This window comes from Tamandua tetradactyla, chromosome 9 (assembly GCF_023851605.1).
Source record: "Tamandua tetradactyla isolate mTamTet1 chromosome 9, mTamTet1.pri, whole genome shotgun sequence".
Classification (NCBI taxonomy): Eukaryota; Metazoa; Chordata; class Mammalia; order Pilosa; family Myrmecophagidae; genus Tamandua; species Tamandua tetradactyla.
Window position 1 is genome coordinate 63806829 of NC_135335.1, and position 16309 is coordinate 63823137.

Below are 16309 nucleotides of genomic sequence, written 5' to 3' on the forward strand. Positions count from 1 at the left end.
GCCAAAAGAGCTCTAAGTGACATAAAAAACACCATTATCTACTCTGCTGCTCCATTGATTTGGGTAAATTAAAACATGCTATAAATTACTTTTCCCTCCAACTGTCTGAGATAGGTGCTGTGCTCAGCCCCAAGGGTAGCATTTCCTTTGTGTCCCCTTCTGTGGCCTTCCCCCACCCTAGGAAGTGTAGAGAGAAATGGAGATGGTCTGTGGAGGCCCCCTTAGGGATATTTTTACATCTGTTAAATGATGAAGAGAATCCCAGCTTTATTACATGTGCTTAAAACAAGAGGGTCCTTATACGGCACATTTCCACTCGCCATCTACTTCTTTCTTGCAGGAAACCCGGGCCCTCTTGTGGTTTCTCTGACATGTTTGTCTCTTCTCCCTACCGCCTCCTCCCCACCCTACCTTTACTCTCTCTCCACCTCCCTAACTGTTGTCTGTGTTCAGTGTGAGTGGCTTAGGAATGCTTTACTGATTTTCTGGGATGGGAGGGTTGATTCCAGACTTCCAGCCCCCTTCTTGGATCCAGGGAGGGAGGCAGAACAGATTTGGCACCCTTGCTGTGGAAAATGTCATGGGTGACGCTTATTTTACCCTCTCAGGTCCCTAGAGCTAAGGAAGGATTTTTCAGCCCCTCCCTGCACAACCCCGCCGTCCAGCCTGCTGGTCTTGCAAGGTGGGCGAGAGGAAAGTTGTGCAGTTATTTTTTTTTTATTATTAATTAAAGAAAAAAAAGAAATTAACCCAACATTTAGAAATGTGCAGTTATTTTAACAAAATGTTTATTATAGCCTATGGCAATGTCATCCAAATATTCCTCTAGTGCCAAAAAAGCATCCCCAAATGAACTGGAATGTAATTTTGGGGAGAGAGAATGCTACAGAGAGAGCTAGGCAACTGTTACCATGTGTCGTGCTGTTCATTTAGGAGACAGTGTGCCTCAACGTCAGAATGTCGAGAAAATTAGAAGCAGACATACGCTAGTGTAGTTGAAATTTTAGGTATTATGTGGTGATCATGTCCTCTTAGTCTACATTCTTTCTTAAGGGGTGTCTTGAGTCAGGCAGGATTTGAGTTGTGTAGGGCTTGAGCATGATATACAAGGTTTTCCTAAACCTTTAAAACACTTTACACAATTAACATCACTGGATATTTCCAGTTCACAATTAGGGTATTGTTGCAGTGAGTATTCTTATTCATGGATCTTTTTCTGCATCTCTAGGAGGTAAACTTGAACATACTTCCAAATTGCCCTCCAAAAAAGTTGTAGGCATGTTCACTCTCACCAGCAGGTATTGGAGGTTATTAGCATCATTGTCCCTTTGTAACCCTAGTAATTGTCAACTATGACAGATAGCCTAAAAATAAATTTGAAAACTGGCTTTTGATTCTAATAACTGAACATTTTTTCCTAAATGTTTGTCACGTGTATTTCTTTGTAACATGTCTGTTCATGTTCTTTGCCTATGACATTAATCTTTTCCCCTGGTTGAGTGTATGTTTGAAACATCTTGCCAAACTCCTCTAAGGAGGTACCGTGAATTTACATTAATTTACTTTCCCGCAGGAGAGTAAGAGTGCCGGTTTCCTTAGGCTCCTACTAGCATGGAGCTCTAGCCAAACTTTCTGATCTTTGCTGAGTCGATAGTTGGAAATTCCATTTGCGTTTCTTGCATAAAGTTGAGCCTGTTTCCATCTGGAAAAGCCATTTGCGGCTCCTTTGTAAGCCATCCGTTCTGGCTTCTGCCCATCTGTTACGTGTTCTAACTAGACTGTCTTTCTAGGGGATATTTCTGATTTTTGTATGTATGTATTTCACAGAGGAGTGATTTTGCTGGGAGTGAGAAAAGCAAAAATGATAGGGAGACTGAGGGTGATCAGGGGTCAATGTTGGGCTCTTCTGGTTGTAATAAGAACTTGTTCAGGTTATCTTAATTCATGGAGGGCTGGGCCTACTTCAGGGCCAAGAAGAGGGAGTTGAAGACAAGAAGGCTGTGGTGGGAGAGTTGTGGGCTTCTGTCCTTGGGTCAGAGTGTGTTCCAGGGAGGAAAGTGAATGCCTTCATTCATTCCCCAATGAGTGCCTGTTCCCAGCCAGGCATGGTTCCAGCTCTGAGGATGCAAGGACGAGCTGGCCAAGTCTAGGCCCTCCTCAACCCTTCCCAGCCCTTGAAGTGCTTCCACATACATTTATAACAGATCAGCTGAAATAGCTTGAGTCAGGAATGGAATCACAAGGCAACTTTATTTTTGTCTGAGTGGCCTGGGTCCAGTTCATGAGAAAGACCTTTGTCCCCTTTGCTCATCAGCTCTGGATGTGGCAGCCAACCCCAGGGCCCCCTGTCCTTTGTCTCCTTTCACAGCAGTCACCCACTCTCATACCAGACTCTCCAGGGAGTCAGACACTGGTCCTCTGGGTCCCTGTATGTTAGGCCTCATTTCAAACTTTCTGAGTGTCTCTTGAAGAGCCTAGCACTGGGCTTAAGGGGTGAGCTCTCCAGCCATCCTGTAGATACATACCTTTTGAGAAGACTCATCTCGATAATTTTTCTTTTCAAGTATTTACTTCAGTCCTTTTCTACCCCCACTGTGGGTGAGGGAATAAAGAGTCAGGGAGCAGGTTTTAGAATGGGGCCTGAGGCTGGTGCCCCTCTAAGCAAGCATGGGGCTGGCCTTGCAGCAACCCAGTGCCTAGAATGAGGACTAGTGCTGTCATCAGGCCAGAGCATTCTAGAACTGTCTTTCTGCAGTGTGAGAGGTGCTGGGGGTCAGGCAGCTGGGAGTGGTTGTGCACGAGCAGGTGTCATATATGCTGTAGTCCAATCCCATGAGCCTGGGAAAGGGAAGTCATTTTGGAGATTTCTGCGGCATCCAGGCCCAGGGTGACCAGGGACACGTGAGCAAGTTGGGACTGCAGAGGACAAGAGGAGGGTGTGGATGTGCGAGGTACCAGGAGGTAGAACTGATGGGGCTTGTGACTTGAATGCGGTAGAGGGGAGGAGTGGAGGTATTGTTTTTTGGGGGGAGGTGACAGTAAGACAGGGAGGGGGGAGGCAGTGTGTCAGGGGATGGGGGCATAGTGTGTACGGTGGGCTTTGGGTGTTGGGCATATCTGGGAGCCTCTGAGGAGACGGTCAGGAGGCATTTGGACACCTGAAGCTCAGGAACAAGTCAGGGCTCAGCAGACTTTGGGATTCCCCAGGATATATTTAGAGATGGAAACAGGCCCAGTTTAGGCTCCTGGGAGCATGAAGAACTGGATTCTCAATGAAGGTGGGAACAGGTACACCTGGGGCTGGGATCTGGGGGCCATTCTAATGCTTTTCTAAAGGAGGTGGAGTTAAATAGCATTGAAAAACAGGTGTCCCCAAGAAAGGCTGCTGAAATGGGGGCAGGAACAGCCCTGGGGAGAGAGGCAGGAGGCAGGGATAAAGACTGTCATTGCTGGGGAGGTGGAGGAACTGCTGTCTATCCCGAAACACGTGCATCTGGGTGTGGCCCGATTGGGCGGGGGTAGGGGCTGTGGCAGGACCAGAGCTCGCCCTACCAGGGGCCACAGCTGGCTCTCCAGACCACTTTCCTTTAGAGCAAGGGAGCTTTGTGCATGAAGCTTGAAAGATCTGATGGAATTTTAGATGTGTAGTCTAATGGAAAGTTTGGTAATAATTTTCTGCATTTGTTAATTCTGTCTTGTACTTTGTATTCAAGGGTTTATAATCAAGGGTGAGATTAGCTCTTGGTTCTGTAACAGCTCTGGCAGTGCTCTTTTGTTGAAAGCAATGTGGCAGTGTTCACTGATTTGCTGTTGGGGAACTGCACCCCACAGGAGGCAGGTGGAAACCCAGCAGTCCTGGTGTGGTAGCTGGGGACATGAAGACACTTCCCATCACAAGGACTGGGGATGCAAGTGAAGAGGACCTCTCAGGTTCCCAAAGCACGGTCGATATTAGGGGTGATAAAAGGGAGGCATGGTAGATGGAGAAGTGAGATATGGGAATTTGAGTAAAAGATGAGTAATAGAGCAGCAAAGAAGATATGCAAACTCCAGCAAATCATTAATAGAATATTTATATCCTTATTGATTACAGAGTATAAGATACCATATAAGCTCTTATGAGGCAGTTAAAAAGTTTAGAGCCGTCCTTCTGTGGTTTAGACATTACTTTTCTATAAAGAATGCTTTTCACAGAAAGGTCTGTAAGAAGCATTTCTTAGCTGCAGGCTGGGCAGGAGGGATTTTCAGGCACATTTTGGGCCTGGCTCCTCTCAGCCTTCACAAACATTTCTGTAATTTTGGCATTCCCTTTTTATGGGACATATTGAGAAGCTGGAGGGGTGGTGGTTGAGGAAATACTTTCAATATGACTGAAGTTCTAGAAAATAGATTCATTTTAATACCAAATAAAACCTGAAGACATAGGTTGTATTTAAGTAAGACCTGGTGTTTAGAGAAATAACCTAGTGATTAGAGGTTTTAGCTACCAAGGCAAACGGTGACATTTTAATATCTCATGTAAGTTTGAAAAAAAGGGGAAACTGTGGCCAGAATTAGGATAATCAAGTAACTTTGGGGTAAGCACATTAATAGAATAAGAAAAGCAATCTTGATCAAATGCCAACTGTTTAAGCTTTACTTAAAGTAAAATTAGAGTATGAAAGCTATTTGACAATATATGAGCACAGATCAAACAAGGAAAAAGAAAAGCATATATAAATGTTCTTAATAATGCAAAAACTTACATCACTCTATTAAATACATAAACAGCACTTGTTTAAATGCAACATTTATTTTGTACGGACCTTGGTGGTCATTTTTACCAAAGGGTGCACACATAACCTTCATGTGATGGGTTTTAACAGTTTAAATTAAGCCCACAGTTTGGATGTGAAAAAGAAGTCTGTAAACTGACAGTCACAGCACATGTGGGGAAATGACGCCCAGTAGACCTGACTGTTAAACAGAATCCTGAGTCTCTGCTAATGTTCCGATCTGAAGCGAGGAATGAGGTAATTTTGCTGTTCCAATGTAGGATTCTGTACCATGTTCTAAGTCCTGCATCACATACAGCATGCCAGGCCAGGAAGGAGACTTAGCAGTGATGGCCTTAGCCTCCTGATGTGTAGATGAACCATGCGGGGCTGGAGGTGAGTGACCCGTGGACTCAAGACCCCCCGCTAGGAAGGGGTCTTTTCAATGAATGAGCGCAGCTTGTCGGTTCTGAACAGAATCCCTCCTGTGTGGGGGAACTTCTAGGACTAGCCCTTTGGGTCACACCGGTTTTAGACATTTGCCTTATTCGTACGTCTTTAGTAAATGCAAGCATGACAATGAATCCAAGGAGCAGGGTATCTACCACCACAAGCATTGGTGGACATGTTCTCCAGGGAACTGGTCTGCTTCGTGGTGACGCTGCATGATGCTGGGCTACTGGCGTGGGATGTGTACCCTGTACCTCCTTTTTTATGTGAGGGTGGTGTGAACTTTGTTTCAGGAGCAGGTCCATTCCCATATGGATCTCTGTGTGCTCACAGCCCCCTTCTTCAGGGAACCAGAGAGCTGACCTGGCTGAAATGTTTTTAGACTCCGAAGGCACCACTGCACCATTTATAATTGGGAAATTTGTGCCTCTAAATTGGTCATAGTAAAGACCAATCTCCATTTCACTGAATTTCCATGAAGTTGTAAAGTGAATGGAAGAACCATTTCTACCTGGTCTGTCCCCATCTCCCCCCCCCCAATCTAAAGAAATCACTTACATTTCTAGAAGGAAAAAGGGCCCCCCAGTGCTTGTGCGCTTTTTTTAAAATATAGATACTGTAGAAGCTGATGTCAAGTCTTGTTAGTAAAGTGCACTTTAAGTTACATAACCTAACTTAAAAAGATATAAAACATTTTCTGAATCTATATGTAGTTGACAGTCAGCTATACAAATGCATATATTTTATGCAATCTTTTAGAGACCCTGGAGGATTGCAAATGTAGCAGAGAAAAAATTCTCAATAAAATTAAGTAACTTTGACACTATTGGCTATAATTTTCCTGGAACCCTTGGACCTGGTAAAGAGAATTTTTTTTTTAATGATTCAGGAGGCCCACCTTTGGTGCTATCTTTAGCAAGGAGCTATAAAAGCTAATCTGAGTATAATCTCTCCTCTTAGAGAAGAACACAAAGTCTAACCTAAAACAAGCTCTCACCATCCCCTCTTCCGTATTTTTCCCTTTTGAGATCTGACAGTAAACTCTATAATTTGTTATTCCTTTTTTGACTTGTGAGTGCAGCAGGGTTATTTTGATCACACAATACAATCTCTCTCTTTTTGGAACATTTATGGAGTTAGTTTTAGGTGTTTAGGCTTTTAAAAGGCAGGCAGCACGGCATTTTCTTAAGCTTTTCTTCACATTTTCTCTATATCCTGTTTTACGTGTGGTTAGATCAGCTGATGGGTCACATGATGTTTTGCTGCTTCAAATTGCAGAAATAGGGATTCAAAATAACCACACAGAGGAGTATCGCAAATGTTTATCCAACATGTTATTCAAAAACATGCTTTTTTGCTTTTCTATGGTTCAAGTGGCTTTCATAAAGGGCTGTGTGAGGGCCAGCTTGGGGGGCGTGCAGCTGTCTACAGGAGGCAGTTTTGGGGGATGTGACTGGATGTACTGAGTGAACACCTCGACACTAACAAATCCTCACTCTTACAAAGTCCCTAGTCACATGCTACATTGCAATTCTGGCTCCAAAACAAAACTAAATGAGAACACAAGACCCCCTCCTCTGTCCAAGTTTAGAGATCCGCTCACCTGCAAAATGAGCAACCAGAACAGAGAACGGGGCCAACTGGTACAAACCAGCACCAGCTGTCCTGTCCTGTGCACTGGCCTGTTGAGAAATTTCCTGAAGTAGAGAAATTTTTAAATAAAAGAAAATATTTCTCAAGTTAATAAAACACAATCACAACCATAAAAATACTTTCTATTTTGCAACACACATTCGAGCTCTCACCCTCCCTCCCACTTTGGTTTGAAGGGGAAAAAATGCAGTCAGGGAGTCATCTTTAACTCAATGTTTCTAGAAGCAAAGGGTATGACAAAGTGACTCTCCCCATCCCCTCCAGAGCAAAAGGCAACAAAAGACTTCAGAAATCGGGATCAATTAAAAGGGCAGTGAGAGAAGCTGTTTATTGCTCTCACTTCTTACCCTGAAGATATAATTAAATAACTTTTCTGTTATTTGGGGAATGGAAGGACACCCCAAACCCAGAGAGAGGTGCAGAAGAGGCCGGAGAACTGGTCCAGCTCCGCTAAAGGGACGGTAGCGACAAGCGCTCTTCTATTGGGATGAAGCTTTACTCTGCCCCATTCTGATATAATCCCAAACCAGTCTTAGAAGTTGCCCTTTCTGAGGGTATCAGCCATCCATGGACGTTTCCCAAGGCAAACTACTTGCTACCACTAAAAAAGGAAGACCAAGAGGAGAGCAGCTTTGGCACAAGAGAGCCCAGTGTGAGCTGCGGGGGGCTGACTGGCTTTTATCCATGGCTTTCCTTCCAGGCCCACGTGAAACAATCTGCGGGTTACCTGCCCACGCACCAATCCCAACACTCCCTGAGACATGCGGCCCGCAGAGCCAATCCTAGCACGACTTCCCTAGAGCAAGCCTGAACTGGTTCTGTCTGCTCAGTTTTGGGGTATCTTTCTGAAGACCAGTACTGCTGAGATCCCACCCACGTGCCCCTCAAAAAAAATCAAAGAAGGGATCTCACAAAAGGAGATGCTCTCACCCAGCTTGCTCAGAGAAAATCCTCACTACAGATGGATACAGTTTGAGCCACTCAAAAATCACTTGGCACCATTAGATTCAGAACTGACCTTATGCCCTAAAAATACAATATTTTTAGATTCTGTTTATCTACAAGCAATCACTCAAGGTTGAGAAAGTTCACATCTGGTCTTTTCCTGCCTTTGATATGAGGCTCTTCTTGTATAGTTATTGGCTGAATGACTTGCTATAAAGAATAAACATGTGGGGGCATTTCTTTGGTCAGCAGAGTCCAATGATTGGCCCAACAACTCTAAAAACTGGGATGGAGGAGAACCCAGCTCTCCTGGTTGGACCTCCTGCCCTGCCAATCTGGATGATGGAATTCTCAGTGAGAACAGACACAGAAGAATGTGCTGGCTTGAAGCGGTGCTTTTGAACTTCAGGTGTGTGTCAGGCTGGATTTCAGCAGCCCCGGAGAAGGGAATGTATGAACGATTGTCTACTTCGAGGCGAAAGGTTTGAACGAGCCCTGCAAAATCACAGCTTCACAGCTGGTGTTCTGTCGTGTCCTTGGAAACTTTTAACACAAATATCACAGTCCACCCCTCTTTATCACTGAAGGTGGCTCTGGAGTCATTACATGTTTTGGATGCATAATGAAGAGTCTCTAGTTGATTTTTCCTCGATTTAGGGGGGAAAATTTGTTTTCTCAATTTTATCTTTAAGCGCCAATCTCACAAGCATGAAATAGAAATGGTAAAAATACCACTGTTTAATTTTCTAGTCATGTACTTTTCAAAAAACCAATAAGAGTAGATAAAAATTTTTTGACCCTCTCAAATGTCAGATCACCCCAAAGCTATGCATCTTAATTTTCTAGACTCATATATACAGAGGAAAGACGACTCTTAGGAAGCATTAGGACGCTAACAAATGCAGGTACACGTGACGCAAACTGGCTGTCCAAAATGCAGCCCTGTTACGTTCATGGCTATGTCCTTAAATTTTCTTCTTTAATTAACAGGATTACACAGCACTGAAAACAATAAACACCAAAAGGCCTGCCTTTCTCTCTCTCTCTCTCTTTTTTCTATTCTAGTTTATATTTCCATTTCCAAAGTTTGTACACCAACTGACCAATTTATACCCCTTTTACCCTTAATGAAAAATAGTTCTCTAGTAATTTACCGATTCTTACATTTATATACAAATGACACGCTTTGTAAAGCTGCTGCAAATAAGGTACAATGTTCATTGATACAATACGTTTCAAATGCAGGTATGTCGAACACACAAGCAATCACCGTATTGTATTAGAGACATTTTATTGAAAATGCGAAAATAGGAAATGTATTATAGCCTAAAATAAATTACATAACATATACAGTATATATTTATATCTTTAAAATATTTTTTTTGTTTAGGTTCTTTCCGTCTAAGAGTTTTGACTAAATCAAGAATTTGTGTCCCTAATCTTTAAAGAAAAAATCTGCTTCCCAAAACTTAGAAAAATATACTGCACTAAATGGATTTCAAATGTTTCATTTCAGGGAATATCACATAGTGACTTTGATCTTGTTTACAGACTGTCCTGCTGCATTGGGTGGCATGAGAGGGAAGTACCGCATACCCCGAGTTCCCGCATCGCATAGCTCAGAGGAAGACTGGCAGGGCCAGGTGCTGAGTCTACTTGGGAAGCCACAAGGCGGCAACCTGGCATTAGGATGCGAGATTACGATTTAAAGCTTCAGGTCACGTTAGGACTAAAATGTAATGTTAGAGTGCTCCATTTAACTCGCTCGAGTGCCCCCTGCAGGAAAGGTGAGCAAAAGACAAGCCTCTGGGGAAAGTTAGGCCAGGGGAGGCTGAAAATTTGGAGATGCGGTTTTGTGACACCTGTAAGATGTTAGCTTTTTGTATATACATGGGGGGTGGGGGTGTGTGAAAACTGATAGCTCACCTTGAATCTAGACAAATGCAAGATGATATGCTATTGTTCGACCGGGCCAGGTTGCTGCTCCCCTGGCAGCTCAAACCTGCCCCAGGGGATTATTTGCACACGGCGAGCTCACAAGTCCCTCTTCTCCCTTGTGCATGGGGACTCCTGGTTGCGGCTTGCAGCTCGGCTTGCGGCTTGGGGCGCTGTGTTTGGATGGGAGGCAGTTTATAACTCCACGGTTGAAGGGAGCTCTAATGACCCCCTCAGTTATATCTGCACAGCCACGTTACAGTCAAGCAAATCAAAGAAAGCTGAGGGTTCACCTGCTGATTTCTTAAGAGAAATGAAAAGGGCTGGGGGCACGTGGCTCGTAACCATGGCCCACGCAGTCCTTTGGTTGCACGTGACAGTGGCCAGTGGAAGAGGGGACAGCTTCTATGGGAGGCAGCCATGTCTTTGGGGTTTATTTTGTGAAGCAGGGGAATGAATTCAACTTTTCTTGTCTGTTTTTACAAAGCAACAGCAAAGACCTTCCTTTAGGTCTCCAATAGCCATGAGCATACCCGACATGCTGGAGATGCAAAACCTTCCAACCAAGGCCTCTCCAGTTACCCGAACCAAACCAAACCAAACCAAACCAAAAGAAGGAACAAAAAACGATGGGAGAAGAACCGAAGCTGGGGTGTTACCCCGACTGTCCCCGTGGGGAACAAGGCATTCCAGGCCCCTTACTCGTTCTCTTCTCTCATCTCTGCGATGCCTGTGGCTTCCTCTGTGGGGGGCATGTCGGTCATTGCGGAGTCTTCCCCTTCCGTAGCTGACTCGTTCTCCATCTTCTTTTTCTAGGCCAAAGAAGACAGGTCAACCCAAGGCTGCGGGCAGGGACCTGCCACAGCAAGGAGTGCACTGAGTGCAGGGAGAGGTGGGGGCCCCTCACTGCAGGCTTGGATCTTGTTTATGGTGGGAGATTGGGGAGCAATCTGATCAAGCTGCCAAATTCCAGCTGCCTCTCAGCTCAGCCTTCCCTTCAGTTCTGTTCTTCAGGTGCTGGGCACTTTGAGGGAAGCCAGCCCCTCCCCGACGGCCCCTCCCATGCCCTCTGGAACTCACTGTAGCCACTGGCAAAGCCCCAGGCCATGGGCTCCCTGCAGGGCACACAGCCTTTCAAATGCTGGCTGTGTTTGCCCTCCTCCCCCTTCCTGCCCATCTTCCTCTCCCCACTAAGGCCCCCAGCTTGGGAGCAAGTGTTTTCCTAACATTTCTCCCTCTTACACCATTGGTCCCCCGGGACAGCTCTGGGCTTGCAGCCATGCTCACCAGCACCCTGTCCTAATTCCCGGTGCTTTCACAGCCACACTGCCTCCTCCGGATGCCAGGACCTCTCCTCTTCCCCCCACAGCAACACACAGTTGCCTTTCTTTCTGACCCCTCCCTCATGACCCCACTTTTATAACCCATGACCCCTCTAGTCCTTCGGTGCTGCTCACCATCCCGATGTCCCCTCTCCTCTTTAATCAGCTTATATAAAGAGGCCATTAATTAGAGCCACTTCTGGCCCCTCTTTGCTTTGATCCTATTTGCCAGGCAAACCCGACCTTTGAGTTGGGGCTCTATGCCCACCTTGGCTGGTGCCCACGCAGCTGCTATGGCTGGGAAGGACCCTGGGCTGCCAATGAGCTCTTCTCCACAAGGGGAGTGGGCCCTCGGGGTGTCTGCCCCCTGTCCATCACTCTGCTCTTCTCCTGGCCCACGATTTCACACGCTCCCCTTTTTTCACAACTCGAGAGTCTCAGCTGGTGACTGAACTAACTAGACCATCAGAAAGCACTTATGAAAGTTCCCGCTACTCATCTATGTCTGCCTCCCATTGCTAGGAGACGCAATGCGTCACTAGGACGCAGAGTCCCTGCCCACCTCTTGGCCAACTCCTGTTCACGAGCACCAGGGGGTCCCGCCCACGGCCCACCCTCTCCTCCATCATCAGTACCTCCTGCCTCCTGGACCAGCCCCAGGAAATCAGTATGCCTTCATGCATCTCCTCTTTAGTGGCTTCCTAAAATCCACACCCTTGCTTCTGTGCCCCTTTAGACAAAACTGCTAGGGCTTCCGGCCCCTACCAGGCCAGGACCTGTGCAAGGTCACTGATGACCAGCACGTGGCTGGGATCAACCCCACGTCCTGGACTTTACCTCCAGCTGCCCCCTCCTCCCTAGAAATAGGTCCTTCAGGATGCCTCATTCCCCGGGCTCAGGGTCCCCCCAAAGATATTTTCAAACTCTGACCCTGGTCCTGTGGGTATGAACCCATCTAAATGGGAACTTCCAAGATCCTGCTTGGGTGTGGCCGAGCTGAATGAGGGTGGGCCTTATTCCACCCTGACTGAAGTCCTGAGAGGCAGAGGACATCGGATATGGAAGTAGGAGCCAGAGGAGAGCAGAAAAGACAGCTGGCCCCATGGCAGAGGACTGCCGAAGGGATGCATCCAGGAAGCTGCAAACTTTGGCGACAGCCTGGTCTTGCCAACACCCTGATGTTGGATTTCTTGTCTCCAAGCTGCGAGCCAATCAATACCTTCCTGTTGGTTAAGCCAATCAGTGTGAGGTATCTGTCATAGCAGCTGTGCAAACTAAGCACTTAGCAAATAAGTTTGAACTTATAAGGACTTAGGGGGAGAAATTTAATTGCAAAAAACCTTTTCAGGATTTTCTTACAGAGTCAAAGCTATTATTTAGTTTCTACATTTTAAAATTCTCTAGCAGTAATACCAGAATGTAGGATTACAGATATATATCCTTTTTTTGTTGTCTCTCCTAAAAACTACAACTATCTTTTGAAATAAGGCAGGGTATAAAGAATAACCCACATAATAATAAACATCCCATTTTGTTACTTAGGCTGATTGGGGATAAACAACCTTGGCCCCGGGGTGTCCCAAACAAGGCAGAGCCCATGGCATGATGGTGAGCCATGAGACGTGCGTCACCTCCTGTACGGGACAGATGTGAAGCAATGCCGCCATCCCACCCCACTCTGGGCTTATCCACCCTCCATCCGCCTGGGTGAAGCTGTCACAGTCACGGCAGAGGGGTTGTGCTGTCGCTGCCGTCTTACCTGTTTCCGGTAGACATAGCAGGCTGCAATGGCGACCATGGTGGATTCTCCCACAAAGCCTGCGAGGAGCGAGCCCACCCCCAGCGTGGCTCCATGTACTCTGGGGATGAGAATGCAACGGCCATTTGCCCGTTAAAGCCAAGCCATGGCACAGAGTCAACGCCAAAACCCACCCGGTTCTGCTCAAACCCGGGGAAGATGCAGGCAATGTGGAGTCCATGAGGGCTGGGATGGTATCCTCCCCTTTCTGTTTGTCCACCTCCCAGCATGCCCTGTGTATGAACACAGGGCCTGCTGTACTCTAGGTGCTCAATGAATACCAGTCGCACAGACACCTGACCTTAAAAACTCCTTTCTAGAATGAATCTCAAAAATGGATCTGTGTCCAGGCAGTCTGACAGATAACTCAGGCTCCCATTCTAATTCGAAACGTGACTGGGGGTGCTGATGAGAACCTCTGGAGGTGTGCTGAAGGTGACAGGGGTCCTGCCACCCCAAGCCCCTGACCACGTACCCCAGGTACGGCAGGACCACGAGGCTGGCGATGAGGACGATGATCCGCAGCACAGAGCTGGGGGCCAGCACGAAGGTTTTCTTCAGGGTCATCAGCCACCCGGTCAGATGGGCCCTCACGGTGACTGTTGGGGACAGCAAAGGGCCCATCAGCAATGCCTGGGCCTCCCTGCTAGCCCCGCTGACCCACCAGAGAGCCAGGGCCACCTGGGATGGGCCTCCTGCTCCAGCCCTGGGCTGCCAACCTCGGGTTCCTGACGCTTCTGATCCCTGCCCTTGGTTTTGACATTTGAGGTTCTGCAATGCCCCTCCACTGGACTGAGCAGAGGCTTCTCAGAGAGGAGGAGGTGCTCATTCTGGGGAGAACAACTTGTTTCCAGGGTCCTTCTGTTTGGAAAGATGTGCCTTCCTGGGGCAGGAGAACTGCACGCACATGCTGCACTCTACCCCCGTAGACACAGAGAGCCACACTTAGGCTCGCCAGCTGCGGGGTGGGGGTGGGGTGGGGGTCAGGACTGCTGCAGGTGTGTCCGCTCATGTGCTTGGCCACCCAATAAAGAGCCAGGAGCTGAAGGCCCAACAGCTGCCCAGAAAGCCTTCATTTCCCAGGCGAGGAGATTAAAGGCCAACGGGGCACCTGGGGAAGATCAGGTCCTGCCTCGGCTCTCTGGGATATCAGTTCACTTCCCCTTGGGCCAAATCGGATGGAAACAATCTCCAATGGGACGCCTTCCTCCAGGCAGCGGTACTCTCCTAAATCACTCGGGAACAAAGACCAGACGTGGCCCCACTGCCGAGATCTTGGCCCCTCCACTTCTGCCACTGCCCAGGAGGCCTTGGGGGGAGCTCTGAGAGCAGGGACCACCTGGGGCCTGAGGGACAGCACCCACAGACACTGGTCCTAACTACACTAGACTAGATTAACACTAGATTAGTACTATTTTAATCTTAATCTGAGTGTTGCTTTGTGCATTCTGGCTTCTTGCTTTAGGTGTTTTTGTTTTAGGCAATTAATTTTTGAATAGGTAATTATAGGCACTTATACAGGATTTAAAAGGTGCAAAGGGAATGCAGGAAAAGGTCTTCTCCCATAACTGACCTCCCAAGCCCCAGCCCTGCTCCAGAGGCAGCCACCCTCCTACTTAGTGAGTTACTTCTAGAAACGGTCAACAGATGAGCCAGCATCACCACAGGAAGACTGGAGCAGACACGCACGCATGCGTGCTCTCCATTTCTGTAGAAATGGCAGCATGCTGAGCACCCAGCCTGCCTCCTGCTTTTCTCACTCGAGAGGAACTACCTCACGCTTGTGGAGGCTCTATGTCAGTTTGGAATTTTCCAACTGGCTTATATGTTGGTTCTGGATGTTTTCATTTCTCTAGCAGCCCTTCTCCTGTGTTCTGGCAGTAAGCTCACTCTGTGTTTTTTTAATGTATGTTTTTAAAAATTAACATACAGTAAAACTGACCTTTTTTTTTTGGTATACAGTTTTAATGCATGCATAGGTTTGCGGAACTAGCAATACAATCTTTTTTTTTTTAGCAATACAATCTTGATACAGAACAGTTCTGTTGTCTCCCACAAATCCTCAGAAAACTCTACATGTGATCCCTTTTGGATATATTTTCTTTTCACTATGCTTGCAACTTCTGTAACTTAAAAAAAACACACAAAAAAACAAAAACAAAACTGATTATACCAGTTTGATTTCCTTGTCGAACTTTCAACCTACTGGCTAATGGCTTTGCATCTCTCTAATCCATGTGAAAGTCTACATTTTTGCTTGTAACATGACTGCACACATTTCCATAGAAAGAGAACTGAATGGTGCACGAGGGTAACTCTACCTGGCACTGGGAAGAAGGAGAAGATACGCAATGGAACAACACAGAGCTCTGCAAAGGCAAAGTCCACTCCAATGATGTCTATCAAAATCTTCTCGGAAACGTTGGGGGTCCAAAACATCACAAAACAGAGCTGGAAGGGAAAAGACAATGAACAGGGTTGTAAGGAAAGGGTATACATGAGTGAAATAAGGAAGTCAGGGCTTACCTGGTCCCTGAGGAGTCATGGGGGATGGGGAATCTGCCGGAATGGGGGAGGGGGGGCACGTGCCACTCCTAGAGTGGCCACCGCCTGTGCTGCTCTTGCCTGCTGACAGGCCCTGGGGTAGGCCCCCTGCCACTCTGCCTCAAAGGGACCCTGCAGCAGGCACAGGTGGCACAGCCAGTGGGGGTGGGCAGTGCATGGGGAATTCAGTTGGAGGCGAGGCCAGTGCGTTCTAGTGAAAAGCTTAAGGAGGGTGCTATGTGGTTCTATCAGTTCAGGGTGGATGTGTTTATTAATAGAATTTTCACACTTTTAATTTAATAAAATGATAACTGTGACCTGAAAGTACTGGGTATATGTATAACCACATGAATCTGCTCACAGAAAAAAAAAAAGGAAATAGTAAAATTTAATTTGTGAGTATTCAAAAGTCTAGTGAAGTGACTAAGAGAAGACACAACCACATTAAAATGTGGAACTTTGGAAAACAGATGGGCAAATGGAAAATGATTTAACAAACTAAAAATCATGGAATTCTAAACTGACAGGGGAGACTGGAGACCCCAGTTCCCCAACCATCAGCAACAGGGAAGACAGATCCTTCTGGACAGTGGGGTGAAGGCAGAGACTGAAAGTACTGCCCCAAACTTGGCAGGAAATTGGAGGCTAATTTTGGAGACAATAAAATAGAGGTTACCAGGCAGGCACAGTGCAGGGAGAGTGACAACACAGAGAACAGGGGCCTTAAGGAAAGATGGCACTGAACATCCCAGAACACTAGAAGCCAGTTAAGCTCTGCCCCCCCGCCCCAGGCAGCAGACCCACAGTGATCTCTAAAAAACCTGATGTGGCTAGGGGAGAAGATCTAAAGCTCCTGAAAACTGGAGCATCCCAATGAAGCAGTCCCCCACTCTCCCCAGATCACCCAT

At 46.7% G+C, this 16309-nt stretch overlaps 1 protein-coding gene across 7 annotated transcripts in view; it reads right to left on the reverse strand.

Moving 5' to 3' along the window:
- Positions 1 to 9074: 9074 nt before the first annotated feature.
- Positions 9075 to 16309, reverse strand: part of ANKH (ANKH inorganic pyrophosphate transport regulator) — a 151806-nt gene continuing 144571 nt past the window's right edge. For 4 of the 7 annotated variants that reach the window (XM_077116866.1, XM_077116870.1, XM_077116867.1 and 1 more), the window contains exons 9-13: positions 15179 to 15308; positions 13333 to 13456; positions 12819 to 12918; positions 10440 to 10549; positions 9075 to 9910 (exon numbers count right to left, since the gene is read on the reverse strand). In XM_077116866.1, coding sequence (XP_076972981.1) covers positions 9799 to 9910; positions 10440 to 10549; positions 12819 to 12918; positions 13333 to 13456; positions 15179 to 15308 — 576 coding nt within the window. In that variant the 3' untranslated portion in view covers positions 9075 to 9798. Of the gene's footprint in view, positions 10550 to 12818; positions 12919 to 13332; positions 13457 to 15178; positions 15309 to 16309 lie in introns of all 7 variants that reach the window. The other 3 variants (XM_077116868.1, XR_013157894.1, XM_077116871.1) reach the window with 3 other exon arrangements.